Source organism: Podarcis bocagei, assembly GCF_964188305.1.
Source record: "Podarcis bocagei genome assembly, chromosome: 1".
Taxonomy (NCBI): Eukaryota; Metazoa; Chordata; class Lepidosauria; order Squamata; family Lacertidae; genus Podarcis; species Podarcis bocagei.
Window position 1 is genome coordinate 95,284,292 of NC_138125.1, and position 24,633 is coordinate 95,308,924.

At 39.7% G+C, this 24,633-nt stretch overlaps 1 protein-coding gene and 1 long non-coding RNA gene across 2 annotated transcripts; one reads left to right on the top strand and one right to left on the bottom strand.

Moving 5' to 3' along the window:
- Positions 1-47: 47 nt before the first annotated feature.
- Positions 48-24,030, bottom strand: HACD2 (3-hydroxyacyl-CoA dehydratase 2). Its single transcript, XM_081188921.1, has 7 exons — positions 23,698-24,030; positions 21,563-21,680; positions 16,684-16,702; positions 14,013-14,101; positions 10,907-11,028; positions 8,463-8,641; positions 48-6,945 (listed from the first exon to the last, which is right to left on the bottom strand). Exons 1-7 carry the CDS (start codon positions 23,859-23,861, stop codon positions 6,863-6,865), a joined length of 774 nt encoding a protein of 257 aa, XP_081045047.1. The 5' UTR covers positions 23,862-24,030; the 3' UTR covers positions 48-6,862.
- On the top strand, positions 7,117-8,151 carry LOC308584336. Its single transcript, XR_014006776.1, has 2 exons — positions 7,117-7,244; positions 7,369-8,151. It is a non-coding gene; the product is annotated as an uncharacterized lncRNA (long non-coding RNA).
- Positions 24,031-24,633: the final 603 nt, after the last annotated feature.

Below are 24,633 nucleotides of genomic sequence, written 5' to 3' on the forward strand. Positions count from 1 at the left end.
TATTTTAGACTACAGTGCTTAAATATCAACTGCCAGTACTCCATGTGTAGGAAGACACAACTAATTTATTTCATAATGCAATAGTTGGGGGGAGGGGAGGCTGCACAAATACAATATACATAGAAACCATTTCTCTACATATAAGGTAGGAATATCTTTTAAACATGCATAAAAAGTTCTCTCAGAGCCCCCAGTAATATAAAATTTCAAAACACGTGAAAACATGTACATTGTAAATTACTTATAAAATAACAATAGTATTTTTTACAACATAGAAAAAGTACAAAAGATTACGTTTTATCAAATTCCATAAGATGACAATGCATAAAAACCCAGTAATGTATCAATGAATTATCTGAAACTTAACAATAACTTTGTAAACTGACCCACACAAATGCCAACCTCTTTTGTGAAATGAAATTATTTAATAGAAGTATGTGCCATATGTGCAATTTATTTTGCAACAGGATTTCTCAATAAATTTTTATCTTGTGGTAAGCAATACTGTAGTCTCTTCAAATGTAATTCCAGACTTCGAAGGAACTAAAAGTTAACACATAAAAGCTACTAGATACCTTGTTTAAGTAGATATTATGTACATCACACAGACCACCATGGTGTGAGCAAACATGCTGTGGTTTTGCCATACATGCGTAAGAGAAATTTATAACCACAATGTGAGGAATTTTCTGTGCTATATAAAAAAGGCTGACACCCCCTCCACACACAGCTCCATGAACAACTTGGTAAAGTACATCTGAAAATATATACTTCAAAGTTAAGTGTTCATTTCTAATCAAAGGGGGGGCAGGGAATCTTGAACTTGCATTATGAATGAAGTAATAAGTGTATTAAAATGTCAATACTTCTGTCCTAATTCACAATCTAAAGATTGTCTTTATAGGAATTAAGAATAAGGCAAGTAATCTTAATAGTTACATTGTCAACTCAGATAAACATTATGCAGACTTTCAGACTAGAGACAGAACTCACTTTAGGGACTGTTCATGTTATGTTTCCTTTCTTTTTTAAAGGGAGCTTATTTACAGAAGTGGATCTATTAATTACCATGGATTTTTATCTTCAGAGAAACATACAGTACACGGAATACAGATAACCTAAATAAGCCATTTGTAAGGTAGTCTCAGAATCACACTGATCATGCCCTAGGCACTCTACAACGATTTGACATGCCTATAGAGACCTAAGCCCACCAGCTTGCCTTTTCAATCAATGAGCTGGGGAACAATCCACGTGCACAAGAAAATCAGCAGTGCACACACATGACATTCACTGACCCACGAGTTATCATTGTTTGCTCAGCCTGATTGAGAGGCTGTAATGCAACAGCAGCAATTTCAGTCTTCTATTTTGTTTACTACACTGCTCTACCTTCTGTGATAGTCTAAGGCACTGGAAAACTATTTTTGACTTAGCACGTAAATAATTCAAGTCCTGGTAACAAGTCTGAGTTGGAAACCTAAGTACACTTTGTAGTCATTTAACAAATGTTTTCCTCCTTAACCCTTTCACAAAAAGTTCATTAATTTTCTCCCCTTGCTGCTTCCCCCTGCCCCCTCATCCAATCTGTGAAAAAACTGGTAACTGCATGTTTTCATCCTAAAGTGGAAAGGGAAATTGAGGGGAGCAATTCTTAGTCGCAAAATAGTTTGCAAGGCATAGGTTAAATGCTGTCTTCCCGCATACCATTCCCCTGTTCCAATTGCCTCCTGAGGATGCTTTTAATTAAAAATACTCATCAGAATGTTACATGCATTTTGAGAAGGCAGCTTTAGAATAAAGCAGGAGTAATTTGCTGATTCTTCAGTAACATTCTGTAAAAACTCAGCTACAAACCGTATCAGCTGGCAGCATCTATCCATGAATTACTGGAACACATGTGCAGCAACCCAGGCAGGTGGACCTGGTGCACAGAAACTGCAAATGCCACCTCATAAACAGTAGAGGTCTAATAATTATACTCTTCAATTTATTGGTCTCATCTTAGAGATCCCACTTCCTTTTTAGTACTGCTTATGGTTAATTTTCATATTTGACTGCTGGTACAAGTTTTCCATTGATTAGTCATTTGTTTTCCATTTAACTGGCTGGGTATACCCCCTTTTTTCTATTCATCTATTTGTGCCAGGATTAATGTGAAAAGTCTGTGAGAATAGTCCAGTGAGAAGCCCAACCAATAGATGTGAGAAAAGGAGTGTTGCAATTCCTTCCCCTTATGCAGAGGAGCTTTCCACAGCAGTACCTTGAGGAAGTGAGTTTGACAGCTAACGGTAAGAACTGGAGGACTGTATAATATGTACTCCACAGATAAACTTCTAATTTGAAATTGATTGTTCACCATTTTAGAGTGAGCTTGATACGACCAATTCTACCTCAGAACTCTCTCTGCCACAGTGCCAGTTCTGAATGTACCAGTATGGAAAGAGTATGGCTTAAATATCCCATCCTGAGTCAGTGAAGCAGTCGGCAGCAGTAACTGGGCTTCGCCCACAACATAGTTTCAAAAGGGGCATGTCTGATCGTTTTAGCAGCAACTAGTTGTCCTAGAAGCCTAGTTTTCCACTATCTTTTACAAATAATCTTGGCCCATAGTATGTTGTGTAAATTATTAAATCTTACAGAGAACTTTAAATTTAATTTAAACATTATTTAAATGTCAGGTTATTTATCTATTAGATTTCTCACCCTATGGCCACTTTCACTTCAAAGGGCCAATTCTATCTCAAATTCTCAGGATAAAGCTTGTTGAATTCTCTAGCTTTTACGACATCTGCAAGCTATCAAAAAGCTATATTGCCTCAAGCATCTCTCTCTCCCTACACCCACGTATCAGAATCTACATCCAGCCGCATCAACTTTTCTGGCCTTCACAAATTGTCTGGAGGTTGTGCTCAAACTCTTCCCAATTCACAGTGTTGCTAATGAGTGGCATAAAAAGGTATCAAATTAACTCTTCTACAATTAAGGTGTATCACAGAGGAGAGGCCACGCTAAGGATAGGAAATTGAACAGACTGAGTGAAGTAAATACCAAGTGAGCAATCCATTTTGGGAGGGGAAGTGATAGATATTAAAATACAAAACTGTTACAAGTACACATCAAGCTGACTAGCAAGGCCTTGGGTATAGCAACAGGTAAACCTAACAGCGAGCAATGTTTCACCTTCCTGTTTTACAGAAATATGACGACCAAAAGGTTACAGCAGAGAAAAGTTCTTTTTCCATGGCTTCATCACACAGCATTGCTGTAATATTTATATATTTAAATATATAAATTGGGCTGAATGCACAGTTTCTTACTATCTGATCTTCAATGATTGTGTCTAGGTAAATGATTGCACAGAAAGTATTATTGGGAACTAGGCCTTTAAATGCTACAATAGTACTGTAGGTGCAGGATGAAGCTGTGGTGATGTGGCAATATAGAAAATGTCTCATTCACACATTTAATAACAGCCAACATTTTATGAAAAAAGATATACTGAGGATCAGATTTATATCCCATTACAAAAATAGTTTTCACTGTCAAATCGTCTAAGGGTAAAAAGATGTGTAAGTTGGGACTGGTCATGTGAAGTGGATGGCAATTCTTGTGCTTTACTAGACATAGGTTGTTGTGTGTGATAGTAACAATAAGCCTCAAAAGCAGAGTTTTACCAGTAGAAGATCAAATGGCCTTTGTATCTTGGGAAAGCACAGAAAAACTGGGACACAGCAGACTATTGACAGAATGAAGTGGAATGGAAAAGTAACGGCTACAGAGCCAAAAGTTTTAAGAGGCTCTGGTCAAATGAGTGCTTGAAAAGGAACGCATGCCCAGAACCCTCCAAGAATATAGAATTTGGACCAGCATAAATTAATAACAAAGAGCTATGCAACTTGGGGCAGAACTTCACATAAATGCCAAAAAAGTATGTCTTATCAAGCTATAGTCAGATTTATTTTAAAAATTATAACCTACGTTATGGTCCCCGAGAGGCTTTCAAAGCAGCTTACAAAATATGCTCACAACTGATTCTACACAAATTCACAAATATTTAACTGGACGAAGGACTACTGCAGTGACCTGAGAAACTGCTTCACCTGGAAACTGTTTCACCTGGAAGAAAGTTAAGGTAAAGGGACCCCTGACCATTAGGTCCAGTCGTGGCCGACTCTGGGGTTGCCAGCATGTGGCCAGCATGACTAAGCCACTTCTAGCGAACCAGAGCAGTGCACGGAAACACCGTTTAGCTTCCCACCGGAGCGGTACCTATTTATCTACTTGCACTTTGATGTGCTTTCAAACTGCTAGGTTGGCAGGAGCTGGGACCAAGCAACGGGAGCTCACCCCATCGCGGGGATTCGAACCACCGACCTTCTGATCGGCAAGTCCTGGGCTCTGTGGTTTAACCCACAGTGCCACCCGCGTCCTTGGAAGAAAGTTAGGATACAGTTAAATTTGTGCATGTGATAACAGTGTGCATTCAGCCACATGACTGTGATAGTGAGTATATGTGTTTTGGGAGGCAGGACAGACTTCAGATGTGAATCACAAATAAATGAAATTTGTTGCCACAGACAATGTAAAGCAGCCCTTAAGTGCTGCAGCAAAGGTTAGAAGCTGATTTTGGCAGAACTAAGTTGTACTGATGGACATTACTTGACCAGAAGCAGCATCTGGCTAGTGGTAAAGAACTCTGTAGTTTGTTTCGATTACCTCCCTGCCAGGAAGATGAATGCTGAGCACAAGCAAGAAACAACCACTCTCTGTGTACCTAAAGCCCTTATAATTACAGGAGCGTTGCTGCTTTGTCCTGCTGGGCTCCTATAATGCAGTTATATATCATAGCTTTTACCTTTTCCTAGGATACCATATGCAAAGTTACCTACATGGGGAACATTAAGATTCTTTGCCCAATTATACTTGCAAGGCTCATACTCAACCTGCAACTATCATAGCCTAGAATGGTAGTGTTCTGTGGGAAAATTCATATAAGGGCATGTACAATAAACAGGTTAATGTGAAACCCTTGTTCTCCCTCAAAACTATATCATGGAGGTGTACTCACACTTTCTCTACAATGTAAGCTCTAACCATTGACTATAAGCTGCTGCTTAATGCCAAGCTGTTATAGATTTTACAATGAGAAACCTTTTTTTTTTTTTAAAAGCCAGGCAGCACCCATGGGTTTCAAACTGCTGTGGGCAATTGCAGGATCCAAGCTACGTGTTGGTCGATGGAACCGGTGGGCTGAGCTGGCTCATGAGAAACCTCTTTTAACAACACAATGGCAGTGGATATCAGAATGGAAGGAAATAACAGAGCTGACTGCAAGAGGAGTGCATCTTAACTCAATATGATTAATAGGAATGCCAAAGTAGTGAAATGAGTCAATTCTCTTTTTTTGTCTTTCTAAACGCAGCAGAACAAAAGCATGTGATAGTGTGATGTGAAATGAATTGGACTTATTGAATGAATGTGAAAAATCCTGGATACCACTCTTAGTTATAGGATAGGAATAAAGTTAAATAGTGAATATCTAAGTTAGACCATAACAGTTTCTATGATTCACTCTGCAGGAAGCATGAACAACTTTGGTGCACTGATATTCTTCATAGGATCCCAAAGACACAACAATAAAATGATGAATCATTTATTTTCTTTTGGTACCAGCTGAGCTAAAGGTTAAAGTTTAGCTATCTTTAAAGAGAAGGAATCCTAGGTCATTTTAAGAACTGGTGAATTTTTTAATGTTTTTCCAGTATAACTAGGAAACAAGAAGTGCATAAAGAACAAGCTGCATTTTGTCCCAGAGTGTCCAAGTTATTTAATAAAAAATGTTCACCTGGTTCCATTATAAAAAAGCCATTCTCTAAATAAGCTTTGAAGTAAGCTGAATTTACTAGCATTTAAAATCACTTTTCGGACACAAAATTAATGATGCTTTTGAAAACATTTAAAACTTTAAAAACAAGCTCATTTTAAGAAAAGGCTTTTTAGATAACTTGTCAAGATGCTGAAAATATATCTGCTTATGCTTGCCAAATGCTACTTGATGTATTTGGACAGCTAATTCAAAGCCATAAAAAGTTCTCAAGTAGCATCCAGGTCAATTACAAATTACTTATATTTTGAGTATTTCAATAAAACTGGGCCTTCATTTTCAAGAAAACAAGTAAAAAGAGCATTCAAGAACAGCAGGAAAACATCCCAGCTTGAGGTAATAAGATTAAGTTGCACCTATAGAACACATGCTTTGTGCAACGCTGCACTATTTTTAAGGCCCCACTCTCGAGGGAAAAAATCAGTTGTGCAAGTACAATGAGTTACTGCTGCAATCATTGTAATGCAGCTCTCTCTCTAAGTTTGTGCCCTGAATTGCTAGGATTATCACCTCATCCAGACCTAGAGTCAGAAAAGTCTTTTGTGGGACTTCCTTAGTCTGCCCATGGCAGTTCTAGAAAACTGTCAAAAGCATTCTATTTACAACAATACATGTAAGTATCTAGCATGCAATTTTTTTTAAAGGAATAAAGGAATCCTAATTCAGGCACCACAATTATTGTTATCACTCATACCATCAATATAAGGACATTATAACGCAAGTTTTTAATAAATAAATTAAAAGGTAAAATAAAAGAATAAGTGTTTCACTGATTTGGTAAGATACATGCCAAAAATGCAGTTTCACAGAGCAATGTTTTAAAAATTAAAAATTAAAATAAATATCAGTGTGGAAAGATATCCTTAGTAGGTTATCAAACTTTTTTGTTTTGAAAACTCATTTTAATACTCTGTATTATTTATAAACATTTGAAACATGTGTATCTATATGCACAGCTGTGAACAAAAGCTGTGATTACTCAGATTTCTTGTGTTCTTCAGGAAGGGAAAGTACTTTTCTTCTCTGATGTATCATATGAAAATACAGCTGAGGGAAGACTGAAAAACAGAAAACAATTATGTAAATAAAAGTTAGTATTTTTTTAACTTACACACAATTTAATATCATGTATTCCAGGGCTTTCACATGTATATCAGTGCCCCCAAAGCCAAACATATACTTTCTGCTCTCTTTTAATGAAGTGGAGGGAACCCCCCCCCCAAATACAAGATTGTTTACTTGTCAACCAAGGGACCATGAAGCCATTTCCCTTCTGTCCATCTTTAATTGCAAGATATAATGTATGAAACATTGTACAAGACAATGCTCAACTTAATGGCAAGGTGATTTCTACAAAGTGCTTTGAAAGAGAACGCATACAACACCCCCCCCCCAAGCCTAGCATAGAACTATGACATATTTTATTTTACTATAAATGATAAGTATAATTATTGGTGCACCAGTAATAATTAGTATGTAAGTGGTTATTCAAGTAACACTCATTGCTCTACCTTTAGACGCAGTCAGAGTGTCTCTGTTGCCCACCACTTAGCCAGCTAGTCAATTCTATAATATCATATTCATTTGTATACCTCTCTATTCTATACCAGAACTTGGTTAAAACAAAAATGAATATTTTTTACACAAACACAGAAGCTGAGATAGCTCTGTGAAACAAACAGATGCATTAATTTTCTGCTCAAATGACACTGGATCTTGCTGTGAGAAAATATTGATTTGGTAAGATACATGCACAAATACAGCAATGTATCTTTCAGTATCATCTTTCCTTGAAAGCCCAATAAAATTTGCAACTTTCACTGGTCACTCTATGTACCCAATTATTTTTGCAGTTCTATTTCACAATGTGAAGCTTGTGCGCTCAAGCTGACCTTAGGAAACCACTAGAATGAAATGCACGAAAGAGAGCCTCATCTAACGGCTTTTGTACGTTTTGCAATGTGTACATTTGTCATGTGGTCATGACAGTTTTTGAGTTTTAATAGCTGATAACTATGATAAAAATATCTGCACAGGCAAATATGCCAGCATGGGATTAAATGAATTTTTCATTTTTATCACAAAAGCTAGGCTTCAAAAACTTATTATGCTCTATTACATGAAAGAGAAAACAAAGCTAAAACCCAAAGTCTTCTTTCAAAACATGAAAAAAAAAGATCAGTTGCAACTAGCACTCTTGAAACAAATATATATTCTCTTTTGCTTTCATCCCCTAATTTGAATATAAGAAGAGGGAGAGAATAGAAAAAGATGGCTATAGGTAAACTAAAGGGAAACAAGAATTCCACAAGTGCCAGAGGGAAATCAGCTTTTAAAACTATTAAAACATAGTTCAAAAACTTGCTTTTGTTCTATGCCTCAGTAACACAGGATCTGTGCATTTAAATTTACTGCTATTTTTCACTGTTGAAAACCCACCTTTTATAATGCTTGTTCATTCTAGAACACTGAAACATGTACAGATAAAATACGTTTCCAGGCATTTTAAACTGCTTTTAGTCTTAACAGCTACAGATCTCAAGGGTGGAAGCATCTAACTTAGTGCTATACTTACGTGGAATATAAGATAGCATAGTCAAGATCAGGAATGTATAGTAGTCAAAGGAGAAATTGTATTTGTTAGGTAAACTAATTGAAAACAAGTCGGACCGTCTGACATAGGGCAGAGCAGCATATATTGTGAGCAATTCTCCTAAAACTCCCATTGGATACAGTACGAAGAACAACGTGTACCTAAAACAAACAAAAACACAGATATGCAAAGTTACAGGTAGGTAGCCGTGCTGGTCTGCTGTAGTCAGAACAAAATTTAAAAATTCCTTCCAGTAGCAACTTAGAGACCAACTAAATTTGTTATTGGTATGAGCTTTTGTGTGTATGCTTCACATGTTCACTCAGAAGTAAGTTCCACTACGTTCAATGCAACTGCAGAGTACATGAGACAAGGAGTATGAAAAGGTTGCTAATACAATGCAACGTAATATTTTCTATATGGCATTATATATATTAGTGCAAATAACATGCTGGGGGTCATTCATCAAGAATGGGGCCAGTGTGAAAAGGGAAGGAAATTTAACTATATCCTCCTGCACTGGAGCCCTGCTATTTCACACCATGGAAGCTTGTCTCTCATGCCAAATAGTACCTTCAGAGAGAGTGATTTAGAAAACAACAACTCCACTTTCTATCCCATAGTTTGAAGTTAGTTTGTTTAGACAGGATTCTTTAAAAATTAAACTAAACTACTCTAACTTCACTCAAGCTTATTCTAGCTGCTGCACATAGCAGAAATGCAGACCTGTTCCTCAGTATATATATCCCAACTCCGATCAGCCCCAACCAGTATATCCAGTGGTCAGAGATTATGAGACCTATAGCCCAACAACATCTGGAGGGTCTCAGGTTCCCCACCCCTGATGTAGCTCAAAACTATAGATGAGCATTATGCAAACCAGTTCTGTAGTCCCTGATTGTCCAAACTAATAAAACTTGGAGGTTCACTAGCTTTTGCTTAGTTAGGACTTTTATTCAATAAAGATATATTTTCATTAATTCAACTATATTTCAAGTGTATTCCAAAGTACAAAATATTCTTTTATACAAGAAAATGTTAACAATGTGTAGAACATATGCAAATACTTTTGGTCCTGAACCAAAGTCACACCATTCAAGTTGAAGCTAACTCTTTATTAGCAATAATGCATCTGCACAAACTTGGCAGAGTGTCAAGCCTAATGAGCACAGCAGTTCATCCCCGAAAGGTCTTGCCCCATAGATCAATTGTTGAGACTGAAAGTCCCCACCTCCCCACAGTTGTCTTAAGTTACCTCTTCTCCACAGCTTTTCCCAAGCAATTAAGAGATTGCACCTACGTGCAGCCAACCTCTCCTCCACCCTTTTCATTACTCTTCTGGTTCTGGGAGATAAAGGTAGAGGGGAACTTTTGCAGCTGGAGAAGGAGACACCTATGCCTCTTCATCAGCCAGACTCATCTTTGCCTCTTGGCATCCCTCCTCCCCTGCTTCAGCTTCAGCTTCTGCCTCTGATTCTGGACTTAGACTCTCCCAGCTCACTAAGCCCTGCTACCACTTAACTTCCAACACTTCCTCCCAGTCTTCTCCCTCTGATCACTCACCACTGTCCCACCACCAATCCCTGGGCTCTGAGCCTTCTTCCCTTGGGACTTCCCCAGCTGGTTCATCCCACCATTATCTGCATCCAGCCAGTTCATGACACCAAGTTTGTGAACTTGTATTGCATTGGTAACCTCAAGACTTAATTATTGTAATGCACTTTATTTGGTGCTGCCTTTGGTTCTGGTCCAGAAGCTGCTACTAGTGCAGAATACAGTGGCAAGACTGCTCACAGAAGGAGAATACTAGGAACATGTTACTCTGATGTTAAGACAGCTGCACTGATTGCCGATTTGCTAGTTGGTCAGGTTCAATGTTCTTGTGTTAATTCACAAAGCCCTCAATTACTTGATCCCGAAGTACCTTGAAGACCATCTAATCATTTATACTCCACCTCTATCACTGGGATCTTCTGATGGACACCTGATGGTTCCCTATACCCCTGAGGTTCAGTTGGCCTTCATAAAGGACCAAACCTTTATTGCAACAGGTCCTGTCCTGTAGAACTCCATAACTAGAGGTTCAGCAGGAGCCACTCCTACCTTCTTTCAGATGTCTTCTGAAATTGTACTGTTTAGACAGGCCTTCATAATGTGCATTTTTGCTTTATTCAACCAGTATTTACAGATGTTTTACACTGTGTTTTATATATATTGATAGATTGGTTTTATTGTATTTTATATGCTGTAAGACTCCTTGATATATTTTATGAAAATGAAGATTATTAATTTTTGAATAAAATAAATATGTCAACATTCTCTTTATTTTCTAGGACTGATATTTCTGTTTTGCAATTATTAGGGAAATATGCCCACTGATGTATAGTTTCTCAGGCTCATAATCATGAAGTGCTTAATGCCCTTACCTGGCCCATTTGATGAAGTAAGGAAGGTGGTTTAATAAGTTGAAAGTATAAAAGGAATAACGGACGATCTCTGTGATTGTCCAGGCAACAACAAAAAGGAGGATGCAGTCTTCATTTTGTACCTATTAAAGAAAAATACAGTTGCTGTAAGTTGAAAATAAATTATAAACTTTCTAAAATGACAAGCTTTTAAATCTACCTTTTCAAACTTTGTAATTCAGGTCCACAGGAAAGCAGAAATATTTATCGGGGGGGGGGGGATAATACTCTTCTATGTAATTTGCCTTCTCCTTTGTAATTTCAAGGTTAGAATGCCTGTGCATACACATAAATTAAGTGTTGCTCAGAAATGACACAACATAAAAATCTGAGAAAGTTACCTTAAGTTGCTTCATAGTATGATTACGGAGTATATTTTTAAAGCCATTTACCATTGGCCTGCTTTTTAAATGAAAAATAAACAAAGGCATAACAGCTGACATAATGTCTAATTTCACCAGAGTTCATGATGTATACAATGTTTCTGTTTGAAGGTATAAATATTACATCATTTGGTAATACAAAGTAACTAAGCTTGATGCATCATCCCATGCAAACATAACATTACATACTCGTCACACAAAATCATTTCCTAGAAAACCCTATAGCCAACAATTTCCAACTTCAGAATTACACAGTACCCTGTGCTTCGCAAGCTTCCTATATAAGACTCAAGAGAAACAGGGAGGGGCTGGCTTTGCACCATCCTGGTACTTGCCTGGTCTGCTCTGCCAGCCACCAAATGTGTGTGCTTTATTATTTCTTAATAGACTGTGTTGGCTGTATTAGCATTCCATGAACAGAATACTTTTCACAGTTTATTCTTCTTGCCAATACAGATTTAGGCAAGAATAAAATAAAGTGCACAGGATATGGTTTTATTTTGACAGTTTTCCTCACTAACTTGTTTTTGATTTCTCAACTAGATCAGGCATCCCCAAACTCGGCCATCATCCCTAGCTAACAGGACCAGTGGTCAGGGATGATGGGAATTGTAGTCCCAAAACATCTGGCAGGCCGAGTTTGGGGATGCCTGCTCTAGATTATTTTCCACTTTTCTCTTAATAAGCATGAGTAGCATTCAGATTGATGCTTAGTGAACTTGCCTGAGATTTCAGATATCAAGTAGCAGAAAGGCTACAACATGCAAAGAAATAGCTAACAACTTGACCATTCCAGGAATAAGAGCAAGCACATTCTTCAAACATTACTGAACTGCCCCATGCAATTACTATTAAATATTAGGAACAAAGAATCCAGAAGGAATAACATGTAAACAACAAAATGCATGTTTCAGATTCCGGAACACCATTTGATTAGGCTTGATCAGAAATAATGTAAGACTTCTTCTTCAAGAAAGAGTTAGATATGTGAGAAAGCAAGCAAAACATTAAGAGTTTCTCATTCAAGAACCTAAGAAGAATATGGCAGATTTAACCAAAAAACACACATTATTCATGCATCCACATATCATCTTACAAAATCCGTAATAGCTGAACTTGTTCAGGGAGCTCAGGTATGTAGGTATTCCTTCAGGGGGAGGGGGGGGAAGCAAAAGTTTTTTTGTTTTTTGTTTATTAAGAATGTAGGTAACACTCATCTCACAAGGAAAGGAATGCTAATGTGAACCTGTCAACTAACTCTTCATCTGAGATACTTGGGAACCTGATAAGAGTACAATACAGTTTCGACTATTTTTATTGCCAAATTACTCGAACTGTTTTCTAACATGTTAGAAATAATCTGGATTCTATTTGCACATATAAAATGCTGCATATTGGATATTTGGAAAGTATGTTCACTTCCTCTGTCCTACAGTTACACTTCCTTTGAGTCAAGTGGGGCTACAACATGCTGCTTGTACAACAGCAAAAAGCAAACGCCAATCAGGAAAGCGTGGCCTTTAAGTGAGCTGCTGCCAGTTTAACAGTCAGATAGGGATTTGACTCTCAGTGGGAGAGGGACTGTCAGATGGTTCAAAACCTAAACTGTCCACACTGAGTGGGGTTAGCTACACAGTGCAACTCAGTTTTTATTTCCTGACAGGAAGTTAAATCTTAGAAGGGGCTGAGTGGGTGGATGCTGCTGCTTAGAACTTGATAGCCATTTTAGGTGAAAAGTCTACCTGAGACTTGATTTGTAGGAGATTGCTGCTTAAAAAGTTTCTCTGAAAGGAGTGTGTATTTTAAACCAAGCTGTGTGCCTTATGAAACCACCAAGCGTTAAACTTCCCTAAAGTATAATTAAATAAACATACAGTTTTGTTCCAGAAGTGCTGCCTCACTCTGAATCCTTGGTTGGAGAGAGTGGACACTGGGCAGCTGCCACAAAAATAAAACACCTCGCAGCTGTGAAATTTTAGAAAGCTACCATAAGCAGTTAATCATAGACCTCTACTGTGAAAACAGGGGGAGTTTTATCTGTTAATGCACCCATAATATTGGTCATGCACCTATATTCAGTGAGGGTGTCTCTCACAAATGGATACTTTTTAATTTTTAATAGTGTTTCTATATTAGCCATGTAAATAAAATTACAGGAAGTAACAGCCCAGTTAACCAAAGTGTAGAGATTGACATGAAAGTGGGAACTTTTGATGCACTGTCCCTTTCCAAACAATGAATAGTTAAACCAGACCTACATATATGATTTCCAACTCTTAGAAAACTGTGAATCTTGTTTCACGTATACTAAATAGCTATCTGAAAATGGCAAAGACAGGCAACTTAAACCAAGTTTTAAGTCCAAAGTTTTGAAAAGAAGTTCACTAGTTAATTTGTTTTACATGATTTCCATTTCCATTCCCCACCCACCTGCATGCTTCTTTCCACACTACCTTATCTGCACGGTAGGTGGGAAGATACAACTGCATCAGTGGGCAAGGAGCCAGCACAGATGTTACAATTAAGAGTTCTGGAAACACATCTCACAAAAACAGCTGATCCTGAGGTGCCCACCAAAAACACACACAGTGGACCCAGTAAAAGGAACAGGAAATATACAAAAGAGTACAAATATTTAGTTCTAGGGAATAAATGGATCTTTTTCTTGCTCTCTTTTAACTTACCTCTTTTACACTATGTGTTACAGCCCATGTCAGAAAAACTCTTGACATCACCTGGAAAGTAGTTAGCACAACAGAAGAGGGAACAATTCCTGAAAAGAAAGTTTATATTGGTCTATATCCTCAGTTTACATAAATATTTATATACCATTATTTCATGAAATATAACAAAATGGTTTACAATGAAAGGACATAAAAACATACAGTAAAAATGATATAAAAGATTAAAATCAGGCGTCAAAGAACCATTGTGGAAAGGTGTATTCTCAACTGCCTACATAGGCCTGGTAGAACATAATAGATTCAACAGGTGTTTAAAAGTTGCAACAGAAGGCACCTGCTGAATCTCTATCTCTGGTATCCAAAAAAATCATACTGATGATGCTAAAGGCTCTATTTCAAGTTGTTTTAAAATGAGCCTTACCCACTCAAGGAATAACCAACAACACTCCTGCTGATGATATCAGTGACTGAGCTGGGATATTAAGGTTCAGGTGATCCCTAGTGCTCTAGAAACCTTCATTTTAATCACGTTCTGAAAATGATTTTTACAATATAACATTGTTAACATGCATTCCATATCTTTAGTGTGAAGGGGCACAGTTCACGTATTTTCTTTAGAAGTTTCAAGTGCCAGATCTTGTAAAACAATAATAAACTATTATATTGTAGGTTTTGTAAGGTTCTCACTTTTTGCATTAGATCTTCTTTTTCTTCCTTTTTTTTGAGTACCTGACAAATAAGTACCTGACAAATGTCTCTTGAGAAAGATGTCAGATGTCAAAGAAATAAGCAATTACAGTCATACCTCGGAAGTTGAACAGAATCTGTTCTGGAAGTCTGTTCAACTTCCAAAATGTTCAGAAACCAAGGAAGATCCTGCAACCAATCAGAAGCCGCGGAAGTCGCTTCGGACGTTCAGGTTCCAAAAAACATTCAGGTTTGTGGCGTTCGTGAGCCAAAACGTTCGTGTCGCAAGGAGTTCATCAACCAAGGTATGATTGTATATGACTTTTTGCAGACATCTGAAGGCAGTCCTGTTTCAGGAAGCTCTTATAGTCAAATGGGTGGGGTACAAGAAACTTGTTGTTACTATTATTATTATCAAGAGTCCTTGGGTCTCGGTCTGACAGCTCTGTGAGCTCGTTCCAGACTATTAACTTCCAGTTTCAGGTCAAGACACAATATGTTAAACAAGTTAATAATGGAGGGTTTAATGTCCACCTATTTCCTCTATAATTCCATGTACATTCACACATCTTCTCCAGATGTTTCTTTACACTCTGCACTGCCTTTTTAAAAATAGCTTTCTAATCATTTTGTTGTTGACTGACAAGTCTAAAGCTTCAGAGGCTGTTGTTTATTCCAGTCAGTAAGTTTCTGTTTTGGCAGTTCTTCCCAGTCATTCATTAACTCATATTTCAGCCTTTTTCACTGTGTAGCAAGGCCTTTGTTTTTATTTTTTATCTCCTATGTTGGTGCCTAGAGTCTCAAAGGCTAGAGTCTCAAATGCAATTATAGAGGGCCCTATTTGCTGTAAGGGGAGGAAAGTTGTTGCTTTTTCTTTGGGTCTGAAATAATTCATAAGGCTTCCTGCCTTACCTCATTGTGCTGATGCCAGCATACCCTCTCAGGGGACTTAGCTAGAAATCCTCATGGTGCTGTTGGGGTCAGTGGTAAGCCTAATTAAGAAGCTGGGATCTGAGAGACCCCAAACATTATGTCCATCTTGTGGGCACCCCTTTTTCTTTTTTAAAAGGGTTAGAAAACCTAAAGGCGAACAGACCTCTTCAGAGTCTGTTTCTTTTTAAACACCCGATATTGGGGACAAACAACAGGGATCAGTGATCTCCATCATGGCTTATTTGTGAGATTCCCAGATGTATCTTTCTGCCTACTGTTGGTGCCAAGAACAGAACAAAATAACCTAAGGCTTGATCCGGCAAGGCATTCCTTGTGTCCTTACAAGAATGGCATTGTTACACATCATTTTTTGCTCAACAACCAAGCCTTGTTTTACTAAGCAGAAATTTCCAAAGATCGTACAGGACAATGACAAATATAGATGGGTGATACAGAGCACTCTGATACGTAGTAACAACCTGTATTACATCCTGAATTTGCAAGTTACTTTGGAGTCATATATTGACACTCTCCTTATGCAATTCAAACCTCCCCCACCTTACCCTGATGTTCTACAGAGTGGTCAGGCCATTGCCACACCATCAGGCAGGAGATAGACTGTTGTGGCAGCATGGAGCTGGTACAGTGATTGGGCCCAATGCTTTCATGGGATGGCACTGAAATAGCTTAGGCTCCAATGGCTCCTGGACTGACTCAGCCCTGCCACATATTCAGAACACCCCATTTAGGGTGCTTCTTCTGGGTACTGCCAGTGGGTATCCTGCCCTTTGCTCTCCCACCTTCAGCACATTTTACAGGCAGAACAGGGAGGCTGGCAATGACAAGAGGCTACCTTGGCCAGAAAAGCTAATCAGAGGTACAGCTCCGCTCCCTCCTGTACAGTGTAAGTGGGGCTTGGAATCCTCCTTAGAATAGGCATTAGGAAGAAGAAAAAGTGTGAAATTAGAAATGTATATCATGCTTTATATTTTTGCTATTATTTTTTTTAAAAAGAATAAAGTGAATAAGCTACATGAATCCAGTAACTTACCTATTGCGCAATGCAGAATCTAGAACAAAAAGAACATATAAAGTCAACAAAAACAAAGACTTTTAATCAGCCAAGCATTTAATCAGCCAAGGACTCAAGCATTACACAACTTAAATAGTTTTGAGCAACTAACTATTCAACTCAAGCAACTGGGAGAGGGAATAATCTCCCAACTATATTAGATCCTCAAACAATTGACTGCCCTTCCTCTCACTTCATTAAGACTAAAATGATATATATATATATATATATTTGGAGAAGAATTAGAGGAACAACTCTAGAAACAAATTTGGAATAAACTACCATTTAGCTCCATCTCAGTTAGAACTCAAGAAAATGCTTTAATGATAGCACATCGCTGGTACATGTGCCCAGCCAGATTGTATAGAATTAATCATAACACATCCAACCTTTGCTGGTGGTAATACAATTTACCTGGTTCTCTAGTACACATGTGGTGGCCTGCTTTTCTTTTGGGAAGTTTTTCAAAAAATTAATCAAATAATGGGACAATTGCTACAAACCAGAATTAGCCCTACTATCTTACTTTACTCCTCAGATTAAGAACATAACCAAGGCTGCACAGAGCCCCCAGCCCCCCCCCAGTAGCCATGGCCCCACCGGGACCAAAAACACCCCCTCAACGGCCCAGCAGAGCTCCAAGGCCTGGAGGCCTCCAGAGGTGAACAGAAAACAATAAGCAAAAAGCACACCCCCAGCCGAACACCAGCTTGCCGTAGCCACTGCTGCCACCACCACCAAGGGAGAGAGGTAGGAGGGTACTGGAAAGGCCAGGGAGGCCGTGAGGAATCATGCAGCCTAGCCCAGGCCCAACCATGAGCCTACCTCCCCGGTGCCTGGCATGAAAAGTGCAGGCTGAGGGCGGGGGGGACGGGACCATGCACCGGAGACCACCCCAGGAAAAAACAAACGCAACACGGGACCTCCCCACTGGAAATTAATTAATCAATTAACTTATTTATTTTATTTGATTTTTAAAATATCTTTTATTTTTTTATTGTTATTTTCTTTGAAGAACTGTAATGGCGTCCATGCAGGAGGCCTGAACCATTGAAGGTCACTTCTGGGGACTGCCGCCTTAGCCCTAACCCAGGAACCCGATATCCAGGCCTCATGGGCCCTGCAGTGAAATTAAAACTACCTGTGAATCAAAATTACCACCACTACATTTTTTAATTATATACACAACCCCCTTTTCATTAATACCATTAGTTTTCATTTATTAATAAAAATAATAAAAACAATGCTTTTATGAATATGGAGGTAAGAACTCCAGACTATGAGCAAACAGATGCAGGGGAAAATTCCTCAAAACAAGAATATACTGTGTCACTAAAAAAGAAGAAGAAATAACTTCAGAATTTGCTGATTTTTTTACTCCAAACTATACATCTCCCACAACACCACCTGAAGAGGAAATCAGAAGATTCCTAACAGGGCTGACCATGCCAACTTTAACTGCAGAGGAACAAGAATTCATGGACAGCCCTATCACCCCTGAGGAAATAGAGACAGTATTCAAAATCCTGAAAATACACAAACCAAGGTTACAAGATATTCACATCAATCCTGCCTAACCGTTTAAAATCTTCCTACACAAACTAATGGCCGTGGACCAGGCAGGCTTTACCCCTGGTCGCAACGTAACAGACCCCCATTAGGAAACTGCTGGATCTGATAGAATACAGCAAAATGACCAAACTCCCACTGGCGATCATGTTCCTAGACATATTTAAAGCCTTTGATTGCTTAGAATTATCTATTTGCAGTATTAACTAACATGAAATTTGGCCCCAACTTCCTACAAACCCTCAAACAAATTTACTCCCAAGCCTTAGCAAAATGCAGAATTAACAATATGAACTCCAATACCAAAGCAATACAAAGAGGCACAAAACAAGGATGCCCACTGTCTCCCGTCCTAGTCATCTTGGCCCTGGAATCCCTAGCAATCTGACTCCAAGCAGCCCCAGATATCAAGGGTGTGGAAAAAAAAGGTAAAACATACAAACTAGGGCTCTTTGCAGATGACCTGATGTTCACAACACCAGACACCATAAACACAACAACCACCCTAACTAAAGAACTCAACACATTTGCAATGGGGTTGGGCCTACAAGTAAACTTTGCAAAATCTGAGGCTGTGTGCTTCAACACTCTCCCCCTCTGCCTGCATACCCAAAAGGAATTCACCAACATAACAAAGATAAAACTCTGCAGCACCAAATTCAGGTACCTAGGGGTTCAAATAACCAGAAACCTCAATAAACTATGCCTCTACAATTACAAGCCCAGGTGGCGACAAATCAACAGAGACTTGAGGAAATGGAACAACACCAACTGCACCCTCTCAGACAAAATAGCCATGATCAAAATGATCACCCTCCCACAACTAACCTATTTATTCCAAACCCTCCCTATCTGGATTCCCCCAGAAAAAACTACACTCATTTATTTTCTCACACAAATAGCCAAGAATAAGCCCCAAATACCTGCACTTCCCCTCCTCAGAAGGAGGATGGGGAATCCCCAACACAGAATCATATTACATCGCCAACCAAGTACGCCACATAATCCCGTATATTCTAGAAGAAAAGACAAAACAATGGGTCCACTTGGAGAGAGACACCATCGAAAACATTCCCAAAAGAAGCATACCCATTTCTTCAAAACAAACAACACTGAACAGGCTCACACAGAAAGGAAAGTCCCCATCCCCACTAACCCCTCTGGCCTATCACTCACTATTCCAACATGCAGCTCAAAACCTCCAGATAAAAACCCCGGCAAGCCAAAGACCTACACTGTCTAAAAGACTTCTACAAAAACAACAAACCCATAACAAAACAAGAAATACAAGACAAACTAAGGAACACCCAAATACCTTGACTAACACACCATCAACTACAGGTCTTCTTAAACAATCCAGCAGTAAAATCAGCAGCCGCTAGGCCCTTGACCACCTTCAAAAACCTTCTCCTGATAGCAGAGGGACACAGCAAAGGGATGGTATCCACAATATACAAAATACTGCTCCATAATCACACAAACCCCCTTGACGCAATCAAAGAACAATGGGAGCACGACACAGGCTATGAAATTAACCCCACCCAATGGACTAGAATGTGGTCTAAACCTCCCTTTAAGACCATATCAGCCAAAAGGGAACTCACTCTGAAACTCACCACAGAAACTGGCATTGATACGCCTAAGAACCTCACCAAGATGTTGGAGAGGCTGCATCTCCACAGGCACATAGCTCCACATGTGGTATGTGGAATGCCCTAAATTCCAACCTTTCTGGCCGTGGTCCTACAAAAGATATGCAAAATAACTAAACAGGTATTAGAACTCACTCCAGAACTGGCCCTACTAAACATCTTCCAAGATCATAACAACCACCCACATTACAAAGAGCTTATAACCCACGTACTCTCAGAGAGTAAACATGGACCAATGCAGGCTTCCTCAACCTCGGCCCCCCAGATGTTTTTGGCCTACAACTCCCATGAGCCCTAGCTAGCAGGACCAGTGGTCAGGGATGATGGGAATTGTAGTGTCCAAACATCTGAAGGGCCGAGGTTGAGGAAGCCCGGACCAATGGTATCGAATTGTATGGGAAATGGCCTTAACCAATAAACTGAAACTGACATGGGGACAAATAGAAGAGGATGCCTTCACCCCGGTATGGCTTTATCACATACACAGCCCAACAAGACAACAAGAAGAATCCACTGACAGCAGCATACAAATCAATCTGGCTTACCTGACCAACAAGCCCCCCCCCCCCTCACAAATGCAAGCAAATCCTACTGCAGCCAACCACAGATAACTAACTACACTCTGCCCCACAATACCTCTCACTACCAAGCAAATGTAATAAACAAATAGAAAGAGAACCTACCCAGTTGACGCTGACACAGAACCCCACATGTACACTATACAAAAGGATATAAGCCTCACCACCCCTCCTCTCCCCCCTCTTCTTCCCCAATCTTATACTGTACTCAACACTAATGTTTCACAACAAATGTAACTGATTTGTAAGAAATACTGTACAACCTGAAAAAAGAGACAAGGCATGTACTTTTGTAAACCAAGAAAATATTTAATAAAAATAAATTTAAAAAAGAAAAAAGAACACAACCAATAAATACTTCATTCCCCATATATTAACTGCAACTAGAAGAGTTGATTAGTGATCGCAAAAAGTGAGAAAAATTTCAGAAGTATGGGACATTGTGCTTATAGACAAATTAACAATTTCACAAAAGGAATATTGATCTGGGGACGAGGATACTTGCACATTCTATACCATATGCATATGGCATCCTTTTATTGATTTTGGTTCTATCGACTCATGGAACCTTATGGGGAGACATTTGTTTGGCTTTCTTGGAATGTTTAAAACCACAAACATCAGCCACTATTTTTCTTTCTTTTCTGTAAAACTATAAAGCTCTCTTGGTTTTATAGTAAAGGGAACAAAGGCACTAGGCAATGGTCTCTAGTGTTGAAAATTTCAACATTTATGTAAAGTAATTAAACCTATTTTTCAATTAAAATCATGCTATTTAAGAATGGTTGCAGAGGGGCAATCACCAGAGAGTAGAACTTCAGAAAATAAATTAACTTGAAAATAATAGTTTCACTGCATAATGTCAAATTCTCTTTGATGCTATTGTTTCATGTTTCAGATTTCACTTCTGATGTAATGAAGGAAACCAATACTTACCAGTGGTCTATCTATCAAAAGGGATAGAATTCAATGCAGGAGCAAGTTAATGAATGAAATGCATAGGAAATACAAAACTTTATTTCACTGCAATTAGAAGGGCATGTTCCCTGGTACACATACCTCAACCAAAGCTCCAGTTTGGAAGAACTTCAAAGGTTTTTCTATTGAATAATAAAGATTGTGGTAGCTACCCTTGGTGAGGTATGCTCTGACTAAACCAACTGCTATAACAAGCCACCTAGAAGAAAAAAGGAGAGATTGCAAATGCTTTGTTAATGCCTATTGAAAAACAACTAAGGATCTTCTGACTGAAAGCAGGAACTAGTGCTGCTCTAGGTTTTTAATAGGCCTTTGGGCACCTTCATTGGATGCCAATTCCTCAGGGAGTCTACCCCCTCACCATCACTACTGACAGTTGCTGAGGCTGCTTCTCTTTCTTAGCTTTGCTACACCTTGGAAAGAGACAGTGAACAATCAGGCAGTGGCAGTAAGTCCTGTTCCACCTCTGCTGTTTGTTTACTCATCCTCTTTTTTAAAAATTATGGTATGCCCAGTGACCTATAAAGCAGATGTTAACAGACTGGTTTTAAGAGCAAAAAGGCATTCAGGAAGGTGAGTCCTAAACCTTTGCTATGGCTGTACTTAGCCTCCCTGAAACCTACCCCTCATTGTCACTTTCCTCTCAGCTGGGCTGTTGTAGGCTGCAGGTAGTGGTGGGCACCCACTTTATGTATGGTTGGGTAGACCCACATTTAATGAGTTGGCTGTGCATTTCACATCTAGTTACATTCTAAGAACAGGAGATGAAATTCATACAATGTAGTAACATTGCATTATCAGAAAAATAAAGGCTCATAAAGCAATGATTTTTAAGTTTTTATTCTCCTCTTTACCAGTACCAAGCAATGATTAAAAAGAAGCAGTTATATCTGGTGTAATTAGATGTAAGTGTAATGATTAAAAATGATAGTGTTAGTTGCAAAATCAAATTAAGCAACCTTTTATGGTGGATGGATATTAGAGGATGCTATCTTCTGCATTACTACATACTGTAAAACAACTGTAAAACATTTCTTTTCCAAACTGCATATGTAGTTTTTTCATTTGATGTACACAGTTAATATGCAGATATGCTTTTCACTGCAGCTTTTAAACATACCTTTGCACTAAACCAGGGCAAGATATAACCTTGTCTTTTCAGGAGATGGCTAAAAATACATTTTGTTTGTACATGTACTCTGTTACTAAAGCACACAATCTCAAATAATTATTCTGAAAAGATGCCCAACACAGAAAAACATGAATGCATTTATGAGCAATATAAGTTTAACAATTTTTTTACTATACACATTACTATGAGGATGATTGGTGGGAGTTTATTAGGAATTAACAAAACTTTCACTCTCCTAGCATTACTGAAATGCTCAAATATCACTACCAATTTAAAATCACATATAGGCATATTGCAGACTAAGTTATGGGCTGTACACAAGGTATCAGGAACTGACACACCCAGGCCGGCTTCACACATTTCAATGGGTACAAGGCATAACTGTCACAATCAACAAAGAACAGCGGCCAATCTTGACTCCTTAGCCTAGAGCAAGTATTTTGGTACCATACAGATTTGTGTTGCGCTATGACTATCTGGATACGCATTGCATTCCAGTGACCATTCCCAGTCATTTAGTATGGCACACATTATTATTACTGTATTATTATTACCTTGCCTATCTGGCCGGGCTGCCTCAGCCACTTTATCACTGTACTGTATACATTTTTATTACAGTATTATTGTACACCAACACATTATTACGATAATTGTCTATTCTTGTTGAAAGTGTGTGTGTGTGTGTGAAAAGTAGCATTAATGTTCCTCAATTAAAAGAGGGGCTCAAAAGGGACAGAAGCTGCTATTATTCCAATACCAGCCAAGAACCACCCTGCTTGGCAGGGGGTTGGACTCGATGGCCCTTGTGGTCTCTTCCAACTCTATGATTCTATGAACGCTACAGAAGACCTGCCTTGCTCTGTCAGAGGCCAAGGTCAGCACTAGGCCAGCCCCCTCCCCCGTCACCCTAGGAGAGAAGGGAGCAAGCAGGCTGAGGCGACGGTGGGGAAGCTTCCGTTAGCTTCTCAGAGCGCATATATATATAATGGGAGCGGGAGGGAAGGAGGCCTTCTTGGTTCCGTTCAGACGAGGGGGAAAGATCCTTTCTGTCACACCCACCCCCACCGCACCGGCGCTCGCTCACCCGGCTGTCATGACCACGTTGTAAATGACCAGGTAGGCCGTGGCCAAGGCTCCGGGGCCTTTCCGCCGCCGGGAGCCCGCCTGCTGCTGTTGCCCACTGATCCCGTAGCCATTATCCGCTCGACGGCTGCCGCCGCCGCCGCCGCCGCCACCGAAGGCCGCCATTGCACTTTCTGTCTCTTCGGCAGCGCTCTTCCTTCTCCTCCAGCGACCCGGTGCGACTGCGGCTTTGCCTTTGCCTTTGCCCCCGCCCCCGCCCCCGCGTCTACTTCCACTTGGCAGGGGAAAGAGGCGGCGCTGAGAAGAAAGCGCCGGCGAAGGGGAGCGGCGAGGAGCGAGGCTTGCCGGGCCTCTCCCTGCGGCTGACGCGCTCCGCCTACTCCGGGGCGGGTGTGGGGCCGCTGCCCCGCCTTCCACCTGGCAGGGCGAAGCGACGCCATGGTCAGAGTCCAGAGCCGCCAGCGCCTGGCACGGGATGTTTTCGTTTTGTCCCTGTGGCAGAGAGCCGGGCTAGGGGGGGTTTACGAAACCAGCAAGCGCAGCATAAACCTACCGTGGCATAAATGTGTACCTGCCGCTACCAGGTAATTGTAATGCAAAGGCGTGTACTGGTCAGGTTGGTATTCCACTTGCGTACCACTTGCGTTTGCTGTTGAGCCAGTTGTCGAAATCGCCAACGCTGTTCACAGAGTTAATCCTATAAGCACCTATTTATCAGGATTCATGTGCCATTCTCCTCCTAAGGACGTTTAAGAGGTCTAGATGGTGACCATCCAGTTTTAGATTCGCAACCACCCTGTGAAGGTTGCTTAGCTGAGAAATAATGCCTACCACCACACCAAGGACACCCAGCCAGCTTTGAGGCAATTGGATTGCAGCCCAACCTGAGGTGCAGCATAGTCGCCTTGTAACCTTGGCTCCCTGAGACAGACGGATG